The following is a 23,545-nucleotide window of genomic DNA, read 5'->3' as shown; positions in this document are numbered from 1 at the left end:
CCACCCAGTAGAAATTGGGTTTCTTTGAATGTTAGATTCTTGAAAGAATGGAGAAATGAGTTGAGGAGAATCCAGTGGGGTGACCCAATAGCAAATGTGAGAAGTGGTGAGTCAGAACATTTTTGCAGAGACGTTCTCATGGGAGCCTTGCTTTTGTCCAGCCTTCTGCCACTCTGCCGCAACCTTGAGTAAAGTGTGTTATTTTCTTGTCACTGGCCTCTGCCCCCAGCAGGCACATCTTCCTATTCTGCTACGCCTCAGGTCCTTGGGAGCTTGCTTGTTGGTTATACCACTTAGTAATGTTTCACAGATTATTATGTTTAAAATAAACTGTCTACCGCCTGTGAAGTATTCAAGAAGTACACATTTAGATATATATGGCTCTTTTAAGTTAAAATCAGCAGTGAAGGATTCTATTTTTTTTTTTTTTTTTTTAACTAGAGTGCTATCTGGGAACTTCATCTGTTCCATTTTTTATTTCACTCTTGAAATTAGATCAAATTAATTGTACCAACACTATTTCATGGTAACTAAATAGTTGGTATGGGAAAGCTCTTCTTAGAAGGATTCAGCTAACAAATGCAAAGGAATGATAAAATTAGGATATCACCATTTTGCTATCCTCAGTAAGATAATCCAGGTAATGATCATAAGTGGCTCCTGAGTCCACTGGTAAAGGCTGACGGGGGGAGCATTATAATGGATGGTTGGTTCATGCCGACCAAACTTGAACCTGCTGTTCACTCTTTAACAGCACAAAAAAAGACAAGCATCCTGATGTGATGACACAGGACATGTGCAGACCACCTGTGAAAGATTCTTGTTTTAAAAAAAATTGAACTGAACTTGATTTAGCCTGCAGATCTGTATAAGCTACAGAGGAACCTGTTAAGTGACACCATCAGAATACAAATCAATAGCTTAAAAAAAAAGAGGACGGAGAGAGCACTGTTGAAAAAGATTCAAGAAATGCAGTAAATTGCAATGTGTAGATGGACTCTGGATTCGATTTCAGCAAACCAACTGTTACGGACACTTGTGAAACAATCAGGAAGTTTGGATATTAGATGATATGAAAAAAATTCTTAATATTTTTTAGGTGTGAAATGGTAATTTGATTATGATAAAAAGTCCGGGTCTCTTCATGATACATGCAGAAGTTTAGTTAGGGAATACGCTTCAAAATACTACAGTGGCAGGGGGAAAAGTATATGTATGGTCTGTATGTATGGTGGATGCCTAAGTGAGACAAAATTGGCCAAAGGTTGCTGATTGTTGAACTGGGTGGAGAACATACAGAATTGCATTTATGATTCTCTTTACTTTCATATATGTGTGAAAATTTCTATAATAAAAAGTGAAAACAAAAACCAAAAAAAAAACAACACAGAGCTACGACCAGGCTCTGTACCCAAGGGAGTATGTTCCTTAATGCAGTAAAGTGCAGGAGCTCCTCGTGATTAGACCTGTAGGGCTTCTTGCTTTTGTTAAAAGGACTCAGGAGTTGTGTTTTGTGTGTCTGTAGCATTAACACCCTCGTGAAGATCAGCAAAAGTGCAGGAGCCATGTTGAAACCACATGCACCAAAACTCATCCCAGCTCTGCTAGAATCCTTAAGTGTATTGGAGCCTCAAGTTCTCAATTATTTGAGTCTCCGGGCTACAGACCAAGAAAAGGTGAGTTGACAACACAGCCATATTGGTAATTATCATGAAGGGAGAGCCCTGTTAAGATACTCACCAGGCCTTCCAGGGTCCTTGTCTTTAGACAAACTCCATGACTCAGATGATACTTTCACCACTCTTGAAACACCTCAGCTTCTATAACCACATGCCGTGTTTTCTTAGGGGGGGCGGAGAGGGCTCATAACACTGTTATGTGAGGTGAATGAAAAATGACACTTCCGTCCAAAAACATACATCAATACATTTATTTAGCACAGTTTTTTGTACATGTTTGTTTATTTTCTAGGGGTTGGGTCTACACCCTCAGAGTCCTTCTATGGACCATTCCTGCTCTGCAAATCAAGAGGATTTGTAGCTAGACTTTTGCATAGTCCAAATTAATTATTCTGCTTTTTAGGTATACTGTAGTTCCCTAGTCTCTGATCAGAGTTTTGTTTTGTTTTGTTTTTTTAATTACAGATGAAACATATTTATTGTGAAAAGTTAAAACAACACAGAAGAGTAGAAAGTAATCCCCTAGGAGTCCCCTCTGCTCTGGCAGCACAGTATCATTTCCTGAGGAGTACTCACTGTCAGCAGTTTCCTGGGTCTTTTTTCAAATTCTTTTGTAGTCATAGGCTGCAAAATCAAACAAACATACTAATTTTAAAATAGAATCAGACTGCGAATATTGTTCTGCAGCTTGACTTTTGTTTTTAACAAAATACCATGTGTATATATATATATCTATTTCATTCTTTTTAGTGCATGCATAGTATTCTACAGTGAGATGATTTTGAAGTTTTGTGTGAGATTTTGTGGCATCAAAAGTTATGAATGTTCTGTTTTCTCCACATCTTTGCCAACATTGAATAATATCAGTCTGATAAGCAAGAATCTCATTATTCTAATTTAGTTTCCTATTATTAGTGTCGTCCATTGTCTTTTCGTATTGTGTCAGCCATTTATAAATATTTCTTCTGTGAGTTGTATGTTCCTACTCTATGTCTGTTTTTCACTTGTTTATGTTTTTACATTTGTCTTTATTAGAACTGTCAAACTCCTGTTACATGATTGTAAAAGTTTTCTCTCAGTTCACTATTTGGTTTTTAACTTACCTAAACTATTCTGTTCTAATCACTTACTCTGTTTTCCCTTTGCCTCTGATATTGCTGTTTCTTCTCCAGTCATCATTCTTTCCTCTTTCAGCAGTAATCTTGCCTTTCCTAGGTTCTCACCTACTAGGTGTTGAGAATTAGGAAAACATAAATTCTACTCCAAACTTTGCAGCCCTAGGCAAGTCACTTTTGTATGCCTAATTTTTCTCACTTATTATGTCTGGGTAGTGTCAACCTCTCCTGTACCATAGTTGTTTGATTAAAATGCTATTGTATGAATAGATAGGAGGGTCCTTTATAAAGTTAAAACAATACATGTATAAAATTAAAAATCGTGTATTAGATAGAAAATTATTTAGTCTGTTTCTTTATTTAATGGAGGGAGAACCTGAGGCTCAAGAAGGCTGGATAACTTGCTCAGAGCCATACTATGTTCTTTTCTAACTGCAGTTAATTTCTAACTGTCGTCTGCATTTGTCACTTACGGTGAGCTGCTGCCTCTACATATATATGGTTGAGTGGAGGACAAAAGAAACTATTTAGACTTGTGTTTGAATTTGTTGTATCTATATATTATTTTTTAAAATATTCCTTAATTTGTCAGTAAAGCCCAATTTGAGTGTGTGGAGGTTCTTCTTTTATTTTGGCTGTGCCGTGTGCAGCTTGTGGGATCCTAGTTCCCTGACCAGGGATCGAACCCACGCCCTCAGCAGTGAAAACTGCGGAGTCCTAACCACTGGGCTGCCAGGGAATTCCCTGGAGGTTCTTCTTAATTGATTGAAGGTGCTTGCATTTGTGTTCTCAGGCTGCGATGGATAGTGCCCGACTCAGTGCTGCCAAATCCTCTCCCATGATGGAAACAATCAACATGGTAAGTGCCTCACGTAATGAGAACATTTACGTTTGCTTACCTTAGAGTGTAATTGTTCAAAGTCTTCAGGTTACATTAAATGAAGTAGAGGTTTAAGGGATGAGTCAAGGCAGCTGTTGTGACTCTAGTTTTTTCTTAGTATAGTTCTTTTTTCTTTTCCTGTATTACTAAATGGAATACTTGCCACAATACTAGATGGCATTAGTCCAGATTTGTGTTACACAGGAGAACAATATATTAAAAGGTCTGCCTATAAATCTATACCTGTATATCTTTTGGCCTGTCTATTTAGAAAGTTCGGATACTTGTCTCTGCCTGAGCATTGTCTCTGGGAGGACCTAGGAAGGTGTAAGCTGGAGGTGTTAGTGAAGTAGGCAGCATAAAAGGTAGGGAGAGAGAACTGAGCAATGTTGGTAGGTTGTTCAGTTAAAGGAAGGGCATTTGCAGAAAAGAGCTGCTTGGCACCAAGTTTCGAAATTCCAATGTTTCTGGAATTGTGGGTTAAGAGTCTCTAAGGTCACAAAAGCCGACTCTGCTGTGCATTCTCTGGAGTGGTTAATTGAGAGCTTGTGAGCTACTGGAAATTGTTTTGATGGGCAGATCACAGGACTAGACAAGAGAAGAAGGAATTTTTTTAGTGCTTACTGGGGAACTATTACCAAAATTTGGTCTAAGGATGTCTTTGTTGGATTATGAGGGAAAAAGAAAGTTTAAAGAAATAGGAATAGTTAGCAAACACCTTATAGATATGCTCATCAGTAATAGAATATATGTCATTACATTTTCAAAAACATGGTATAGCAAATTCAGCTAAGAAGTCAACTTTAATAAGATGGCTTGATAGGGCAGGCCCACGGAAGAAGGTCAGTTTTAATCTAGGTCTTTTACACTAAACATGGATTGTTAAAGAAGAAGTAGGCCCAGAGAGACCCTCTCTTCTTGGGTGCTCATTATTTATTTTCTCCTTTATAAATCAATGTTTTTTATTATTTTTGTTTTGTTTTTAATGTTGATCCACTGATGAATGGTTTTCTTGTTTGTAGTATAATGATTTTAACATTGAAATTGGAGCAAAATCAAACCAGTGGTTTTTGCACTTCATGTCAAAACCAGTTGGGTACATAGTTGACATGGGCAGTTTTTAATTCAAGATGTGGTACTGACTTAATTATTTGCTAAGGTTAACTTTATATTTATTCTCTTCCAAAAGTGCCTGCAATATCTTGATGTGTCGGTGCTCGGTGAGCTAGTTCCTAGGTTATGTGAACTGATCAGAAGTGGTGTAGGTCTTGGAACTAAGGTAAGCAAGTGTATTTTTCACAAGAGGAATTTGCATCTTCATTAGTTTGGGCCACAAAAATAGAACAGCCGTCATGTGTGAAATTCATTTTTTTTCTTAAAACCTGACTTTATTTTATGTTAACTATTTTGTTTCTATGACTGCACTAATAACTTAAAACATGTAACTCATTCAGAATATAGAACATGTGACTTATATTCAGTAAACATTGTCATACTTTTTTAGTGGAATCATTTCTGTCCCCTGGTTGCCAGGTACATGCCCTCTGGGTCCTCGTTCATAATCAGTTATCAGTGGAAATGCTTATCCAGTTATCAAGTCATGGTTGCTTAAGGTGGTGATTAGCATTTGTCACAGAGGAATCAGCAGGTATTTAGATGGAAAAATGTCTTCCTTTCCAAGATTTTTCAAGGATCAGATCCCACGCCCTACACTTTGAAAACAAACAACTCACGTTTATTTCTCCTGACAAAATTAACCTTTACTTCTATTTTAAAATTTTAGCATTTATAGATCAGGAGAAAGTTAAAAGTTGTCCGTAAGTTTACCACCCATAGGTAATTGCTGTTGATATTTCAAAATGTTTCCTTCTGGTCTCTTTCTGTGCATGTGTCTTCTACGATGTCCTCTCTAATGGCCATATACTCTCTTGTGTGGCTGAAATATCATTTATTTTAACCCATCAAGGAATACCTGATTTGTTTTCAGCTTTTTTGATACTAAACAAAGCACTGTGATGAATGGTTTTGGACACATCTGAAGCTGCTTCCTTTGGTTAAATTCCTAGAACTGGAAATGTTAGAACAAGCATGGACAAGATGACATGTTGCCCTCCCAAAAGATTGTACGAATCTCCTTCTCACTTGCAGTGTATGAGAGCAGTGTACACTTGCAGCAAGACCTCTGCAGGAAGTCTTGAAGGAAATCTTTGTGTTAATAATTTAAAATAAGAGTTTTACTCTTTCTAGATAGAATCTTGGAGGGGCTGTAAGGCTTTGTGTATTTCTTTAAATCTTTGACTCCTAAAACAAAGGGTTTCATAGAACACTGTGACCATCAAATTTAGACCTTTGCCTTTGTAACCCTGTAGGGAGGCTGTGCCAGTGTCATTGTGTCATTAACCACTCAGTGTCCCCAGGACCTAACACCTTACTCAGGTGAGTTTGTCAAAACCACTGGGGTGATGTTTTTGTATGGCCATGTCTTGTGTGACAAGGTTTTAAAAGGAAAAACAGTGATCATTCAGACATGCTTGTGATACCGTGTACTTTTTCTTCCCTCAAAACTCTCCCACTTCTACCTTTATCTCTGTTTGCAAGAGGTACAGGATGATCAAGTTTAGCAAGTTTTTACTGTTTTATAAGTGTTTATTTCTTGGTGGTATAAGGAGGTGAGAATATCTGCTATTCTGTACTGTATAAATGGTTTATTACCATTTATATTTAATTTTACATCAGCATTTTTCTTTTCTTGAATTGGCTCCTAGATGGGGCTGATGAACTTTATGTACCTAACTGTTGTTTTTACAACTGTCCCTATAATAGTCTAGATTAATTAATTAATAACAGATTAATTTTTAATTTTATACCAGGCAAAGAGAAGCAAATGGATATACAAATGTAACATGCAAGGGTTCTAGACTACTACGGAATAAGTCAGATATTAATTATAGGGTTAAGTTTGTTTTGGTCCTACGAACATAGCAGAGCATTTGGTCAGCCAAGTATCAGGTTTTTCTTCTTTGTTTCCACTAGGTAAACTCATGAGTGCTTTGCTTAGTGGCCTGACAGATCGGAACAGTGTAATTCAGAAATCCTGTGCATTTGCCATGGGCCATTTAGTTCGGGTGAGTTGAATTTCTTACTTAGTTAAGTAAGTATACTTTGATAATTATGAAGAACTGACCAGGATTGTTTCTCTTCCAGACGTCACGGGATAGCAGCACAGAGAAACTCCTGCAGAAACTCAATGGCTGGTATATGGAGAAAGAAGGTACCTTTTTTTTTCCTACTTAAATTATTGTTAATTTAGATGTAAACAACCTAATGAAACAATACAAATCAGGTCTTAACCCTTTCTGATTTTATGTGGTTTGCTAGGAACATTTCTGATTGATTTTACTGGTTTGTTTTGCTGTGGTACAAGCCGAGCAATGGTCTGTTTTGATCAGTTACCCTTAAACACAGTAAGTGTCATAAAGATTGTTTTTTTCTGCTTCTCTTTAGAACCCATCTACAAGACCTCTTGTGCTCTGACTATTCATGCTATTGGACGGTACAGCCCTGATGTACTGAAGAACCATGCCAAAGAAGTTCTGCCTTTGGCATTCCTAGGCATGCATGAAATTGCTGATGAGGAGAAAGCAGAAAAAGAAGAATGTAATTTATGGACTGAAGTATGGCAGGAAAATGTACCTGGTTAGTAAACAGTGCCTGTGAATTAAACCTGTTTCTTAAGAACCACAGTTGAAATTTTTAACTCATATTTTTTTATTCATAGACTTCTGTAGTTACTTTCCTGGGACCTTAACAATGTGTGTCCCATTGGGTTCTCAGCCCATTCAAATTTCCAAGTTCTCAGGTTGACGCTCAGAGCTCTTTTCTTTCCTCCCTCATTGCTGCCCATATGAGAGAATAGAAACTGCCCAAGCGAAGCAGAGCTTTGCTTATTTCAGTTGAGAATGAGCAGTGATTTTTGTGTTGCCTTGAGTATTATTTTAGAGTAGTGCTTCTCCACTCTGCTCTTCACCTTGACACGCGTTCGTGGACGAGAGCCCTCCTGCGGACATATCCAGTTCATAACGTCCTGCTGTTGTAAAGATTTCTCACACCACCACCCACTTTCTCTCCCTTTCAGAGAGTAATGTGGTGTAACCGTTGAGAATCACTGCTGTAGATTGATGGTCACTGACTTTTATTCCAGACTTAGAAAAGAAAAATCAGTTAGTTTATATATATATATATATATATATATATATTTTTTTTTTTTTTTTTGGTCACTTAAGAGTTGCTTTTAATTTTGCTTTAGGTTCCTTTGGTGGCATTCGGTTATACCTGCAGGAGTTGATTACTATCACCCAGAAGGCTTTACAGTCTCAGTCCTGGAAAATGAAAGCCCAGGGTGCAATTGCCATGGCATCAATTGCAAAACAAACCAGCTCCCTGGTACCTCCGTATCTGGGAATGATACTGACCGCATTACTGCAAGGCCTAGCTGGACGAACATGGGCAGGAAAGGTAAAGGAACCATTCATGCCCAGTTAAATTTAAGGTATCCTTAAAGGATTATGACTTCATCTTTCATTTTTCATTTTCTTTAAAAATTAGAATGTTGTTTTGTGGGACATCAGATGGGTTGTTTTTGTAAACCAGATTTCCTGGGCAGTTGGGAAGCTTTGGGTAAACTTTGCCTGATTAAATGTGATATTTCATCAAAGTATAACCCACGTGTCCTTGAATACTGCACAGTAGTGCTGGAGGTTGATTTTTATTTATCATGTTCAGCTTTCCGAGAGAAGTCTTAAACCAAGTGGTCACCCTTTTGTCCCTGTTGACCGCATGAACAAATCAGAATTTGGGCATATGTGAAATTGAGTAGCAAGGCAAGCTGTGTCTAAACCCCGGGCTGAGGATGCCCATCTCTGGGGCCTCTGAATTAGTAAAAGTCATTTTTTATACAAGGGTGATGGTAGGTTATACATAGTGACTACTCAGTGGGGAGCGCGAGACTGTGGCCTCATATACCGTCTGGTTGACGTGGTAGAAGCCAGTAGTGGCCAGTGCAGAACTGTAGACGAAGTACGGGTCTAGGAGTCAGACACAGTTCTGATTCCATTGTTGACGCTTCTGCCTCTGTGACCTTGGGCGAGTTGGTTCTCCAGGCTTTATGAAATGGAGAGGAAGACAGTTACCCTGCTTCCGTGGTTTGGAGTAAAACTCTGTGGATGTGCTTGTTAAACAGTCAAGTGTGTCAAAGATATGGTGACTCTGGTTAATTTTTGTTGTCATAATTTTTAAAAATTTATGAGGTAATTATAGTCATGTACAGTGTACGTAAATGACACGTTTGCTTAATAGTATTCCCTCATCTTTCAACCCTTTAGGAAGAACTGTTGAAAGCCATTGCCTGTGTGGTGACAGCTTGCAGGTAAATGTTCCTTCAGTGAAGATGCCATTTCTTAAACTGCACGTGAAAGCTGCAGCCTTTGTTAACTGTTGTGATGCTTTTGTATGGATCCTGCAGTGCAGAGCTGGAGAAGCCTGTGCCCAGTCAGCCTGGCGCCAGTGAAATCCTCCAGGCTGTTCTGAAGGAGTGTTGCAAAGAGAATCCCAAATACAAGATTGCAGCAATCAGCTGTGCAGGGGATGTCTTAAAGGCCACCAAAGAAGACAGATTCCAGGAGTTTGCTGACATTGTCATACCTCTCATCAAGAAGGTAATGATCGCCATATCCTTTCAGGTCTGGTTTATACTTAAAAAAATTAAAAAAAAAAAAAAAAAAAAGGAAAGAAAGAAGGAAAAGATTTTCCTGTGTCCTGTTTGCATATTTTAGTAGGATTCGTGTAGCTGCAAATAGCAGAAAAATCCCCACATATCATGGCTTCAAACAAGGTAGACGTTAGTCTCTCACAGAAGAGTTTAGGGAGTCTGGTTCTTTGCGGCTCCCAGCTCTGCCTTCCCTGGGGTGTGGCCATTGTCTTCATGGTCCACCGTGTATCTGCATTCCAGGTGGGTGATGGCAGAGGAGATGAAGAAAGGATGAAGAATCAAAGTAGGTATGTCAGTTCTCTCTTAAGGAGAGTTCCTGGAAGCTGCTACAGGGCCCTTTCACTTCTATCCCACTGGCCAGTGCTTAGCCGGGTGGCCACACCTGGCTGCAGGTGAGGCTGGCAATAGTAGTCTTCATTCTAGGTATCCGTTTCCCCTCCATGGGAGAAGGGTGGCTGTTTTTTGTCTTTTTAAAAAACAAAAGCAGAACGATGAGTTTATTGCAAGGGTTTCATCCTGCGAGCCGGGAACCTCAGGGCCATGGGAGCGGTGCGTTCCCGAGAGTGGTGTTGGAGTGGGCGGACAGTCCCTGTCTTGCTGCTGATGAGCTTTGCCTTGACAGCATGTGCTGCAGCCACCCCGGGCACCCCAGAGTGAAGACAGACTCTGCCACGTGCTGGGGGACTTTGATCAAAAGCAGACTTTGGTTTCATTTGGAAAATGAAGTGCTTGTTTTTAAAGGTTGGGCACTGGTTCAAAGAAAGAAGAGTATGGTTTACCTATTTACTTTTTTGTGAAACATGAAAAATTTTAAATAGCATTCTCATTCTGTTTCTTGTGTTGCTGCTAATTTGCTGTTGTAAAAAAGCTGTTTAAATAATTTCTGTTAAGAGGGAGGGGAAATGGGGATATATGTATTCATACGGCTGATTCACTTTGTTGTACAACAGAAACTAACACAGTATTGCGAAGCAATTATACTCCAATAAAGATTTGTAAAAAAAAATAAAAACAGTAAGAAAAATAAATTCAAAGTAAAATAATCAACTCTCAGAAAAACAATTTCTGTTACATACATAGTGATAGTGTATGGATTTGGGAGCCTGTATCACCAGCTTGCTGGACAGGTCACTTCTCTGCCTGTTTCCATATCTTATTAAGAAGGAGTTTGGATTTAGATTATTACCGGGTTCTTCCTCCTTTAATTCCGTGATTCTAATGCAAGTCTTTTTTATGTTGTACTCAAAATACTACATATATGGTATTTTTTTCACCTTTTCCTACAGATTCCTTTAGAGGATTTCCGAAATTTATTGGAGAGGTTGTAGTACTCCTGTTACAAAATCTTTTTACAAATAGAAAAACTCATGGTAGAGACTGTAGCATTTAATTCTTGGTTAACATTTCGTACTCTGGTACCCTGATTGTTTTAATAGTATGCCTGTAACTTTGAAGGAAAAAAAAATTAAAGTTTGCTTTCCTTTTTTTTTTGACATGTCCTAGAACTCACCTGAAAGCATTGGAGTCCAGACAACCAAAAATGAAGATGAGAATGAGAAGGAAAAGGAGCTCCAGCTGGAATCTCTGCTGGGAGCCTTTGAGGGCCTGGGCAAAGCCTGGCCCCGAAATGTGGAGACCCAACGTAAGCAGCAGAACCTGCATTTGAAGAAGTGCTGTGGCCAGGGGTTACTTCATGACAGCAAAGGTGTTCCGTGTGACGAGTTATAGCTGCTGTTTCTTGTAGAGCCTGACTGATTAACGGCGAGAATTATCCAGTATATATTTTACTCCTACGTTGGCAGATAATCTCATTGACTGTTAGTTTTCTAGGGCTGCTGTAACACAGTACAACAGACTGGGTGACTTCAACCAGGGAACTGCATTTTCTCACAATTTTGGAGACTAGAAGTCTGAGATCAAGGTGTCAGCAGTGTTGGTTTCTTTTGAGCCCTGTCTCCTTGGCTTGTAAATGGCCATCCATGTCTCTGTGTCCAGTACATTCTTATAAGGACACCAGTCGTCTTGGGTTAGGGCCCACCCTAATGGTCTCTTTAAAACCCTGTCTCCCAACTCAGTCACATTCTGAGGTACTTGGGGTTAGGATGTCAACATGTGAGTCTGTGGGACACAGCTCAGCCCATAACAACCATGATACATTTTATGTAGATGGTTTGACTATAAAACGAATTCTTTTACTCTTCTTTATGGTGCTGTATTCAGAGGAATCCACAGAACTTATTAGTGAGGTCTCTTCATCTCAAAATTAATGGCCTTGTTGCCAAATCTTCAATAAGCAAATGAAATCTCTATTTCCCTGAGAAACTTGAAACTTTCTGAGAGTTTTCCAGAATTGAACATATCTTTCCAAAGGGTTAAGTAAATAAAGAGTAAACCTTTACTGTTGGATTGGGTTGTAGTTAGTAGGAGTTCGCCTTGTGTTGGTTCCTGCACGGCATCCTACATCTTAATATTCATGAGTGTTATGAAAAGTATTGTTGACTGTGATTGGGTGTTTCTAAAATCAGGCTTAAGATTGTCTTTGAGCCTTGCCATCCTTTGTGTGAACTTCAGGAAGTATATTTGCTATGTATAGGGAGGGTTTTCCAAAAGATACAGATTTGTAAGAGGTCTTATTTCTTGGTATTATGTTATGGACTGCAGTGGAAGTCCACTTATTTGACATCATTAGGACTACTAACTTTTGCTTGATAGGTAGAAGAAGTTAAAGTCGGGAATTATATAAAAACATGATACATACACAAAGCAGTTTTAGTATAAGGAACAGAAATGTACCTTTGCTGGATTGGTTATCATCTGGGGGAAGGGCCAGGGCCTTTGAGGATTTGGTCCACACTGGCTTCTCGTATACGTCTTACTCATAATGTATCATCTTCAGTTTCTGGTTTTGTTTCTTTATAGTGGAGAAAGAAATTACAGTCTCTTAGGAAGCAATTCAAGTGCAGAATTGTAGATTTTTTTACCCTCATCCATCTTTACATTTGTGAACCATACTAAATTCTGCAGCATTTAAAAAATAACTACTTTGTTGAGCTTTACACTCCTGTTTCATCACTTAGCATAATATTAATTATATAATTATAACAACAAGTGCAGTTGGCATAACAGGTTTGGATAAAGCACCGTTAACTCTTGTTAAGCCTACAACATGCAGAAGCTTGTGAGCCTCCAGAGTTCTGCTCTCTTTGGCTGTCATTCAGGGTGTTTTATGGGGAAAAGGCAGTGTGGTTTAGACTCTGTGTCAGTTCCTTAGAAAAGGATATTGCCTTGACAAAGAACACTTATGAACAGATATATAGGATTTTGGGGGGAGGGGGTGTTTCTGATCAGGGAAGTTTGTGGGAATTGGGCATAAAGTCATGCTGAAGTGTTTCCGAAATGTCATGGCTTTAATTAAAGGCATTTGTTGTTTTAATTTTTCCTCTCCCCTTCTCTCTCTCTCTCCGTCTATCCCTCTCTGTCCCTGTCTCTCTCTGTCTCTCTGTCTTCCCCTCACTTGCTCTGTCTCTTGCTCCTTCACATGCTCTGTCCTGCTCTGCCCCGTTCTTTTTTTCCAGGTTGTTATCGTCAAGAGCTTTGCAAACTGATGTGTGAGCAGCTGAAACTCAGCACGTGGAAAGTGCAGCTGGGAGTCCTACAGTCAATGAATGCCTTTTTTCAGGGGTAATTTGCTTCATAGTTCAGTCATTTATTTCACCTTCCCCTTCCCCTTAGCATTTTATATATAATCAGTGGATTTTTTTTTAACATCTTTATTGGAGTATAATTGCTTTACAATGCTGTGTTAGTTTCTGCTGCAGTGGAATTCTTTCAAATTTTAAAACTAAAAGCTAAAGTGACATCATAAAGCAATATATACAGATCGAAATTGTTTGTGCCAGAAAGGTTTTGGAATGTTTCTTAATAACTAGTATTTGTATCTTGCTTTCTGATTTGTACAGATTAATGCTTTTAGAAGAAGAACATGCAGATCCTGAGGCTCTGGCTGAAATTCTGCTTGAAACTTGTAAATCAATCACATATTCTTTAGGTGAGTGGTAAATTGACATAGATAAGGAGTGTTCATTTTAAAGCTCAAGGAGTTAAGCTTCAAACATTCCCTGCCTTGTGCTAGGAACTAAATTTATGGAACGACTACTGAACTCTCCTATTTAATATACTCAATATGTGCCCCCAAACTGGAATGTATTAATCTGGAACTGTTAATTTAGGATTTCAACACCTAGATTAGAAAAACCTTTGTGACCAGTATTTTTTAAAACCCTGTACTTGGAAATAATTTCAAACTTACAGAAAAGTTACAATAATAATGCATGTAATTCTTGTATATCCTTTACCCAAAGTCACCTGTTAACATTTTGCACCACTTACTTTATTACTTGCACTTCTGTATACATACTTTTTCCTCAACCATTTGAAAGTATATTGCTTATAGTTTTCTGCATACAGGTCTTTAAAAAAAAAAAAAAAAAAAAAAAAAAAAAAAGTATATTGCTTACATCTTGCCCCTTTCCTCCTAAATTCTTTAGTGTGCCTTCTTTTACATACCAACTTTAGATAGTATAACATTGATGCAGTATTTTTTAACCATTCATATTCCGGGTTTTCAGTTGACTCAGTAATGTTCTTTATATAATTTTTTCCTCTCCTCCATTAAGGAATCCAGTCCGGAATCATTTAGTGAATTTACTTGTCGTATCGTTGTAGTCTCCTTTAATCTGGAACACTTCCTCAGCCTTTCTTTGTCTTATGTGACACTGACAATTTTGAAGAAAAGCCTCCCCCTCCCCCCACTTAAAACTACAATGTTTCTCATTTGGTGTTTGTCTGATGTTTCCTTGTGATGAGATCCAGGTTATGAGTTCCCAGTAGGGCTGCTCTATAAGTGATGTTATGTCCTCTCACATCAGGAGGCACACAGTGTCCACCTGCCCTCATTGGCAGCATTAATTTTGATTCCCTGGTCAAGGTACTACTCAGTTTCCTCTGCTGTATGGTTACTATTTTTCCCCCTTCTGTCTGATAAGCAGCCTGTGGAAACACACTTTAAGTGTAAGACCATTCAGATAACCTGCTCCTCTTCAAAGTATCTCCTTTGGACTTAACATGCATTGATGGGTTTTTCCTGAACCAGCTTTTACTAAGATGATTTTCCAACTCTAGCACTTCTTCCACATTTACCATTTGACAGTTGGCATCCTCCCATAAGCAAGGTCCCTCCCTCTCTCGAACTCTTTATTTATCTGTTATCCATATTGATTCATGGATTCCTTTATTTTCCCCTTTGTTTATAATTATTTTCCTTAATTAACTTGTTGCTCAAATTATCCCAGATTTGGCCAGTGGAAGCCTCTTCAAGCTGTCTTCTGTGTCCTATTGCTGGCTCGCCACCATTCTTTTAAGCGTTTGCGTACTTCGTAGCATGACAGCCTGTTATAAGCTCATCTTTTGCCTCCTTTGTCTCGGGTCTGGTTGTGTGTTAGTTTTTTCAGTAAACAGTTTCACTGTGAACTAGATGCTGTGTCTAGAGTAGACACCAAGGAAGCATATTTCAGTTATGATTCTTGGAGGTAGCCGCATGCTTTTGGATAAATAACTGGCAGCTGAGAAACTAGTCTTCACAGGGTCGGGTCGCAGCCAGGTGTCCCTAAGTTGGCCTTACCCCTGGGTGATGTAATGTTCTTTGGTAACATGAAGAGGTCATGCAAACCTAAAGACCTTTCTTAGGTATCCTGTGAAGTCAACTTCTAAAATGGGTCCTTTAAATATTGCCATTTGTTGTGGAGATTGGTATATTTGGTATATTTGACAGCTTTTTTTTTTTAAGTAAGGAATGTGGACATATAGCACATTTCAAGTATTTGATGATAATTGGCTAAGGGAAGCTTACTTAGGAGCACGTGTATCTTTCCCTGAATTTATAATTTCTGAACATCTTTCTTTTGGTAACACCAACTTAATCTTAGATGTTCTGTTTGTAAGGCATATATAAAACAAATAATGTGAACTATTTGATTTTCTTCTTAGAAAATAAGACCTACTCATCTGTGAGAACAGAAGCTTTATCTGTGTTAGAATTGCTGCTTAAAAAACTTGAAGGTGAGTTCTTGATACTTCTCATTGGAGGACCGGAAAGCCAGGAGACTTTATGGCATATGTTTTTGGAATTTTTTTAATTTTCTGTTGTTGTTTTTAATAAGCATATACTCCAAAATGTAAATTAATATATTTGTACATGGAAGTGGAATATGCATAGCTAAAACCTTCCAATTTTATGAAGTGTTAAATTTGGTACTCTTTTATTTTATATACTTTTTAATGCATTATGAAGCTATGGTTATCTCAATGAAGTTTTGGTTTCCATTGTGAATCTTGAGTTAATCTTGGTTAATTACAGCAAGAGGCTGACAGTGGCAGAACAGAGCTCACTATACGCATGTAAATAAACAATGACACTGAAAAGTGGAGTTAGGAGAACATTTAACAATTATCTACCTGAGTCATCGAATTTGATAGCAGTTTTCTTAATCCTATTTTTTTTTTCTGTTTTCCTTTTTTTAAACCGTCTTGCAAAGAAGCAGATTTCGTCTAATGGTCTGTTCTATCACTGGTAAAAGAAGACTGTTAGCATTTTCTCCAGTGGTGTATCTGTTACTGATTTCAAAAGGAGGCCTCTTTTCGTTTTTCATTTTCCTCTTTTTATTATTTTAACCACGTGGATGAAGAATGGGGAATATGGAACACTTTTCTCTAGAGCATTGTGTATCTGCTGTTTCTCCTTCTGTCTCTGTGTTTGCTTAGCAATTCAAGCACCTCTGTCAGGGCTCCATAAAACAGGCCGTTTAGACTCAGCGACACTACACGTCTCATAATCCCTTTTTTCCTTGTTGAAGTAGAAGAGCTAGACACTTAGATATATCTCTGAATTCTCACAGTTTGCCAAATATGTATGAATATATTCTAGATGAGGAAAATGAAGCTCAACAGTGAAATAACTTGCCTGAAACCACATTGCCAGAAAGTATCAGAACCTCATAAACAAGATTTAGGATCTGATGTACTTTATGAATTTCTAATATTTTGAGTATGCCTGTAGTTCTCTGATGCTTTTCTTAAAGGAGTAATAAAGTGTCATCTGTTCAAACTGTCTTTGCAGTTATGAAATTTATTGAGGATTTTTTTTTACTGAGCATATCTTACAAAGATATATTCAGCTCAATTGCTGAAATAGCTTTTTTGTTACTGTGTGCCCTGCCTTAATACTTCCTGCTTCCCAGTTGGCTTCAGGCTCCCTTCTTTCTCTTTGTCCCACCGGCTCTGGGGACAGAGGATGAAACTCCCTGATTGGCCCTCAGGTTATTGTCAGTAATTAGGTTTGGAGACAACTCTTAAACCTGTGATCATTATATATAGAACTGTTACCACGGGGTTGCTTTGCATTTATTTTGGGGGATAGGATATGTGGAAGAAAAGCAGAAAGAATAGTTTTGGATTCTCTGCTTGCTTCTTCTATAAGGATTCTTTTGTTGTTCTTTCTCTTTCCATTCAGAATCTAAACAGTGGGAAAGTTTGACATCTGAATGCAGAGTGCTCCTGATTGAGTCTTTAGCAACTATGGAGACAGACAGCAGACCTGAGCTGCAGGAGAAAGCATCGTTACTGAAGAAAACACTTGAAAATCTGGAATAAATTAGAAGGGGAAGAAACAAACAAGTGCCATGTTCATTGGGGGTTGAAATGGTGGTATTCTTTGTGGGGAAAAGTAAAGATTAATCTGTAGCATGCATCATTCCTTGGCTGAAATAAAAAAAAAAAAATGCCTTAAATTTTGTTCCTTATTAGCTTTATTTTACTTGATGTTTTAAAAGTATCTGGGCTGAATAAGCTAAATGGAACCTTGGATATTTGAGAGGTGGTTATAGGTGAAACTGACAGAAATAGCTGTTGAAAGAGTTAAAGCTGTTATTAAAGGAATAGACAAAGTTGCAGAGGAAGCTGCATAAAAATCTTAGAACTGCATCCAAATTTTAAAAAGTTATTTCAGGAAGGGGCTGTATCAACTACTTAGTTTAACCCCCTTCTTTACACCTGAAGAAACAGGTTATGAGATGACGTAGCTTCCTTTCAGAGGCCTGTGCCGAGGCTGGAACCTGGGTGATGGATGACCTGCCCAGGACACTTTCTTTTACAACCTGCTGCTAATCAGTGCTGACCCTGGCCTACCTGAGAAACTCCCAAGATGAGATGGTACAGCAGTCCTGGCACCAGAACTGAACTGACCCGTTATGTAAGCACCACTGGATTCTTGCAATTCAGAAGTTGAACATTGTCTTGTCATTTGTTTAGATGATTGGTTTTTAGAAAATGATTATCTACCAACCTTACAGGTTGAGATGGAGGGAAAATTTGGTCTCCATGTAATCATCCTCCTTTTATAAGCAGATGAAGGTAGATTAGGACAAGATTGTTCATTTTGTCTGTTATGTATTTTGCAAAACACAAACCAACAACGAAATCGTGACTGCTTAGTTTAGACCATTTATAATCTCAGAACGGTAAAGACAAATTAAAATTTTCTACCCGCTTTTATGCTAACAGTCACGACTATGGGATAGAAAGGAAAACATTTTAATTAGCCATCTGTGAATAACCTGATACCTTTCAAAGTAAATAATTGCAGCTAGGGTTTCTTCCTTTCCTTATGCTGCTCAGGCCCCTGCCTAAGGATGTAGGGTAAGGGGAAAAAACAAATTTAACATAAGTGTTTATTAAAGTAAAAGGAGAACTCTCTAGCTCACCTTGGATTCCAAGCACAAAATTGGCTTACACTCAATACTGACCCCATGCTGATAGTAACACCAGGGTGGAAACTCCGTGTTGTTATTTTTTGTGGTCTCTATTAACCAAAGTATTTAAAATTTTCTTGACTGTGACCCATAGTAAAACTTTTTTCATCATGACCCAGAACAGTGTGTGTGGGGTGGAGGGGAGGGAGGGAGGGAGAGAGAAACAAAGAAGGAATATAAAATCTTTAACTGAAATAAAATGTTTTGTGAAATGGTACATACTATGTGTGATCTGCTTTGATCCCTCCCCGCCAACTCCCCACCACCGTTTTGAATGCTCTTTCAGACCCACTAAATTCATTTCCTGACTCATAAATGGGTTGTTACTCACAGTTTGAAAAACACTGCCATAGATAGTACCTAAACCTAGCTGCATATGCTATGTTCTGGGGTTGCTTCTGTTTGGAAAAGGGGTTTACGAATGAAAATTTAAGTGTTTATTACGAAAACATCCTCTTAGCTGGTACTGAATATAATTGTGAGTTTTAGTAGCATCATGAATTTTAGGTAAACTATCGTGGACTTCCACTTGAGAGTGGTGTTTGCTTGGGGAAGAAAAATCAACTCTGGGTGTTTTTCAGAAAGCTTGCGTCCTTATAGGACTTGGTGTTTTCCAGATCTGTATTTCCCCCTCCATGAAGTGCTCTCTGACTTTCATTTACAGTACCTGGGATACTCTTCCTAGGCAAGAGTGCCATGTAGGTCAGGTATTGTTGGAAGGTAAGAGTGTAAGGGCAAGAATTGTGCTCTTGGCCCGTATCAAGTTTAAAACCTCATCAGATTTTATGCTTTTTAAACTTTTTGTTATTCAATATTGGGAATTTCCCATGGTGCTGAGAGAGGTGCTAAGATACTTGAACCTTAGTGCTTAGTGCTGTTGAATTAATTTGTTTTAGTTTTCTAAGCACGTTTCTAAGTTTTACACTTAACTGCCTTCATCTTGACCAGCCAAGTCATTTGTACAACTAGTAACATTAGCCATGGTCTCCCAATGCAGCTTGTGTTGGTGTGCATGGGCACACATATTTATTTAAAAGAGTTAATAACTGAGAGTTTGTCATTGTGGAATGTTGATATTAGTGAACAAATGGCAAAAGGACCCGTGAACATTTATATCTTTGGCCTTCATTTCCCAAAGCTACGTGGAACAGATTTTTATTATTTTTTTCCCTAGGAATATTCAGTGCTACTTGTCATATAGGCAACTGATTTAGAGAGTCTACTGAATTCCTTATTCCTGGAATATATTTCGTCACACTAGATAGATCATCACAAATTTATTGATATGTGAAAAGGAGGTACCTGAAATTTGGCAATTGGAAATCAAAACAAAGTATAAAATTGTCTTTTTTGGTGATAAAGAGCAGCCATTTCTTTAATTAATGTTTGTGTCTAATTTACAATTGCCGGTGTGTCTGCCTGTAATACAGTGTACCTGCACAATAAAACTGATTGCCACCAAATCCCCATTGCTTTACCCTTCCATCTTTTACTTGTGTATTCACTAATGAGAAGAGAAAAGAAAAAAAGATGTGACCTTGTTGGTCTGTGCTCTAGTAGCATTTGCACTGTGTGAACACTGTCTGCCCGTTGGGGGAAGTTTCTATCTGCTGCTGCCACAATATATTCATGCTGCTTGTGAAGTACAGGGAGTTATTTTGACATTGGAACTCATTGTAATGTACAAACTGTTGTTAAATGGATGTATATGTAACAGATTTTTGTATTTTATATGCAAAGTCTTCATAGAATCCTCTGCAATATGTACTAAGCTAGCTAAGCATGTGGTAGTCTTGAAAGGAAAAATCCTTCCCATGCCCAAGAAGATATTAAGTGGTAAATAAAAGCTGCATGATCAGTTATTTGAAGTGGTGCATTAATTTTTACTGGTTCTCTGGGAAAATAGTTAACTTCCAAGGCAGTGCCTGGTTATACTTTAAAGACCAAAAAAAGCCCTACTGCCTGCAGTATTCTGAGCTACTTCTACCAAGCAGAAATTGTTGGCTTAAGTGTCTGGGAGTTCCAAGGCAAAACACAAACAGAGACAAGGCATCTGAATAATTGCTGTTAAATGCTTGGAGAGAAGCAATCATTGAAAGATTGGAGTTTTTGATATAGGTAATCCCTGATGAACACATAGAAACAACAAGCAGATCTGCTTTTGATTAAGATTAACATACATGGCTATGCACATAAAATATCAGAGCTATAGGTACCTCCTATGTTGTAAATAGCCAAACAGATTCTAGGCTGTGGCTTTTTGTCCGACATCTTAGCGAGGCGCAGTGGTAGCAGCTGCTCTCCCGGCTTCGCTGTGTCGCCCAAGAATGACAAGAAGAAGAAGGATGCTGGAAAGTCAGCCAAGAAAGACAAAGACCCAGTGAACAAATCTGGGGGCAAGGCCAAAAAGAAGAAGTGGTCCAAAGGCAAAGTTCGGGACAAGCTCAATAACCTAGTCTTGTTTGACAAAGCAACATAAGACAAACTCTAAAGAAGTACCCAACTATAAGTTTATAACTCCAGCTGCCGTCCCTGAGATACTGAAAGTTTGTGGTTCCCTGGCCAGGGCAGCCCTTCAGGAGCTCCTTAGTAAAGGACTTACTAAACTGGTTTCAAAGCACAGAGCTCAAGTAATTTACACCAGAAATACCAAGGGTGGAGATGCTCCAGCTGCTGATGAAGATGCGTGAACAGGTCCCACCAACTGTATATTTTGAAAAATAAAACTTTATTAAAAAAATTTTTTTTAGTCTGGGGAAGATATGCTTGAAGGGTAGAGATACCTTGCTTTTTCTGGTAGCAGCTAAAAAGCCTAAGCTGCTCCCTTTCTTCTATGCTTTTCCTCCTTTTTCCCTTCAAGCTAGTACCAGATTATTTGATTAGAATAACAATTGGTTTTTAAAAAGTGGAAAACCCACAACTAGAAATATGAAAATCACTAAAGGAAAAATCTTACTGGTAAAGGCAAATATACAGTGAAGATAGTAAATCAACCACGTATAAAGCTAGTATGAGCGTTAAAAGATAAAAGTCATAAAATCATCTATATCCACAATAAGTTGAGGGATACACAAAACTAAAATATGATGTCAAAAATAGTAAACGTGATTAGCTCTAGTAGTTTTCTGGTAGCATCTTTATTATAAAGCAGAATCTAACACACCATTGTAAAGCAATTATACTCCAATAAAGATGTTAAAAAAAAAAACGTGGAGGGGGGTAAAAATGCAAGGATGTTAAAATGCATTCCAACTTAAGGGATCTGCAACTTAATCACATATATATATACAGATTGCTATATATAAACCTCATAATAACCATAAACCAAAAATCTATAATGGATACACAGAAAAGAGAAAGAAATCCAGGCATAATACTAAAGATAGTCATCAAATCACAAGGGAAGAGAGCAAAAGAAAAAAAAAGGAACAAGAAAGCTACAAAGACAACCCCCAAACAACAAAATGTCAAAAGTACATACCCATCAATAATTACTTTAAATGGACTAAATGCTCCAATCGGAAGACACAGAGTGACTATATATATGTTGCCTACAAGAGACGCCAGATCTAAAGATGCACACAGACTGAAAATGAGGGAATGGAAAGAGGTATTCCATGCATGTGGAAACGAAAAGAAAACTCGAGTAGCAATAGTTACATCAGAAAAATTGACTTTAAAACAAAGACTGTGACAAGAGACAAAGAAGGACATTACATAATGATCAAGGGATCAATCCACGAGGAGATATAACAATTGTAAATATATATGCACCCAACATAGGAGCACCTCAATACATAAAGGAACACCTAATACATAACATACACCTAAAACACCTAACATAGGAACACCTAAATACATAAAGCAAATCTTAATAGATATAAAGGGAGAAATCAAGAGTAACACAATAATGGCAGGGGATTTTAACACCCCACTTAATAATTTTCATATATAACGTACAGCAGTGTTAATTATATTTATATGTTGTACTTTAAATTCCTAATACTTATTTAACTCATAACTGTCAGTTTGTACCTTCATTCTATTTTCCTACCTCCCAGCCCCCACCTCTGGTAACTACATATCTAATCTCTTTTTCTGTGAGTTTGTTTGTCTTTGAAGTAAAATTGACCTACAACACTATGTTAGTTCCTGGTGCATGGCATAATGACTTGGTATTTCTATACATTACAAAATGATCACCAGGATAAGTCTAGTTACTATCTGTCACTGTACAAAGATGTTATATTATTATTGACTTATTCCCCACACTGTACATTTTATGCCCATGACATTTATTTCATAGCTGGAAGTTTGTACCTCTTAATTTCCCATACCTGTTTTTCTCATGCCCCCAACTCCCCTCCCCTCTGGTAACTACCTCTTTGTTCTCTATATCTATGACTCTGTTTTTGCTCTCTTTGTTCAGTTGCTTTGTTTTTTAAATTCCACATGTAAGTGAAATCATACAGTGTTTGTCTTTTTCTGTCTGAATTATTTCTCTTAGCATCATGCCCTCAAGGTCCATCCATGGTGTTGCAGATGGCAAGATTTCATTATTTTTTAAGACTGAATAATATTCCATTGTATTTATATGTATATGTGTGTATATATATATATATACACATATACACACACATATACACACACATATATATGTACATATACATACACATATATATACACATATACACACATATACATACACATATATATGTATATATACCTATCACTTCTTTATCCATCTGTTGATGGGGACTTAGGTTGCTTCCATATCTTGGCTATTGTAAAGAATGTTGCAATGAACATGGGAGTGCATATATCTCTTTGAGATAGTCATTTAGTTTTCTTTGGATATGTTCCCAGGAGCGGGATTGCTGGATCATATGGTAGTTCTATTTTTAATTTCTTGAGGAAACTTCGTACTGTTTTCCATAGTGACTGTACCAGTTTATATTCCCACCAACAGTGCACAGGGTTCTCCTTTCTCAGTGTTGAATTTTTTTTAATAGATGGTGAAATGTTCTAGGATTGATTGTGCTGATATTTGCATGACTGTGAATACACTAAAAAAAAATCATTGAATTGTACACTTTAAATGGGGGCAATTGTATGGTATATGAATTATATCTTAGTAAAGTTTTTAAAAAAAGACAATCCATTGTAACTGGTTGGGGCATTTTAGAGTATTTGTAAGTTACAGATAACGAAACATGTATTGATTATTTTTCCATACACAC

General features: G+C 37.8%; 1 protein-coding gene and 1 pseudogene across 6 annotated transcripts in view; both read left to right on the top strand.

Annotated features, from left to right (window-relative positions):
* Positions 1 to 20,167, top strand: part of ECPAS (Ecm29 proteasome adaptor and scaffold) — a 101,372-nt gene extending 81,205 nt beyond the window's left edge. For 3 of the 6 annotated variants that reach the window (XM_036856746.1, XM_036856745.1, XM_036856744.1), the window contains 15 exons: positions 1,526 to 1,676; positions 3,588 to 3,653; positions 4,864 to 4,953; positions 6,044 to 6,110; positions 6,708 to 6,799; positions 6,879 to 6,945; positions 7,179 to 7,370; positions 7,981 to 8,189; positions 9,056 to 9,099; positions 9,196 to 9,388; positions 10,945 to 11,083; positions 13,017 to 13,122; positions 13,401 to 13,489; positions 15,487 to 15,558; positions 17,009 to 17,148. In XM_036856746.1, coding sequence (XP_036712641.1) covers positions 1,526 to 1,676; positions 3,588 to 3,653; positions 4,864 to 4,953; positions 6,044 to 6,110; positions 6,708 to 6,799; positions 6,879 to 6,945; positions 7,179 to 7,370; positions 7,981 to 8,189; positions 9,056 to 9,099; positions 9,196 to 9,388; positions 10,945 to 11,083; positions 13,017 to 13,122; positions 13,401 to 13,489; positions 15,487 to 15,558; positions 17,009 to 17,148 — 1,717 coding nt within the window. Of the gene's footprint in view, positions 1 to 1,525; positions 1,677 to 3,587; positions 3,654 to 4,863; positions 4,954 to 6,043; positions 6,111 to 6,707; positions 6,800 to 6,878; positions 6,946 to 7,178; positions 7,371 to 7,980; positions 8,224 to 9,055; positions 9,100 to 9,195; positions 9,389 to 10,944; positions 11,084 to 13,016; positions 13,123 to 13,400; positions 13,490 to 15,486; positions 15,559 to 17,008 lie in introns of those variants that run through there. The other 3 variants (XM_036856743.1, XM_036856747.1, XR_005020442.1) reach the window with 2 other exon arrangements.
* Positions 18,941 to 21,041, top strand: LOC118896408 (annotated as a pseudogene).
* Positions 21,042 to 23,545: the final 2,504 nt, after the last annotated feature.

Source organism: Balaenoptera musculus, chromosome 6, assembly GCF_009873245.2.
Source record: "Balaenoptera musculus isolate JJ_BM4_2016_0621 chromosome 6, mBalMus1.pri.v3, whole genome shotgun sequence".
Lineage (NCBI taxonomy): Eukaryota > Metazoa > Chordata > Mammalia > Artiodactyla > Balaenopteridae > Balaenoptera > Balaenoptera musculus.
This window is presented reverse-complemented; position numbering and strand designations above follow the sequence as displayed.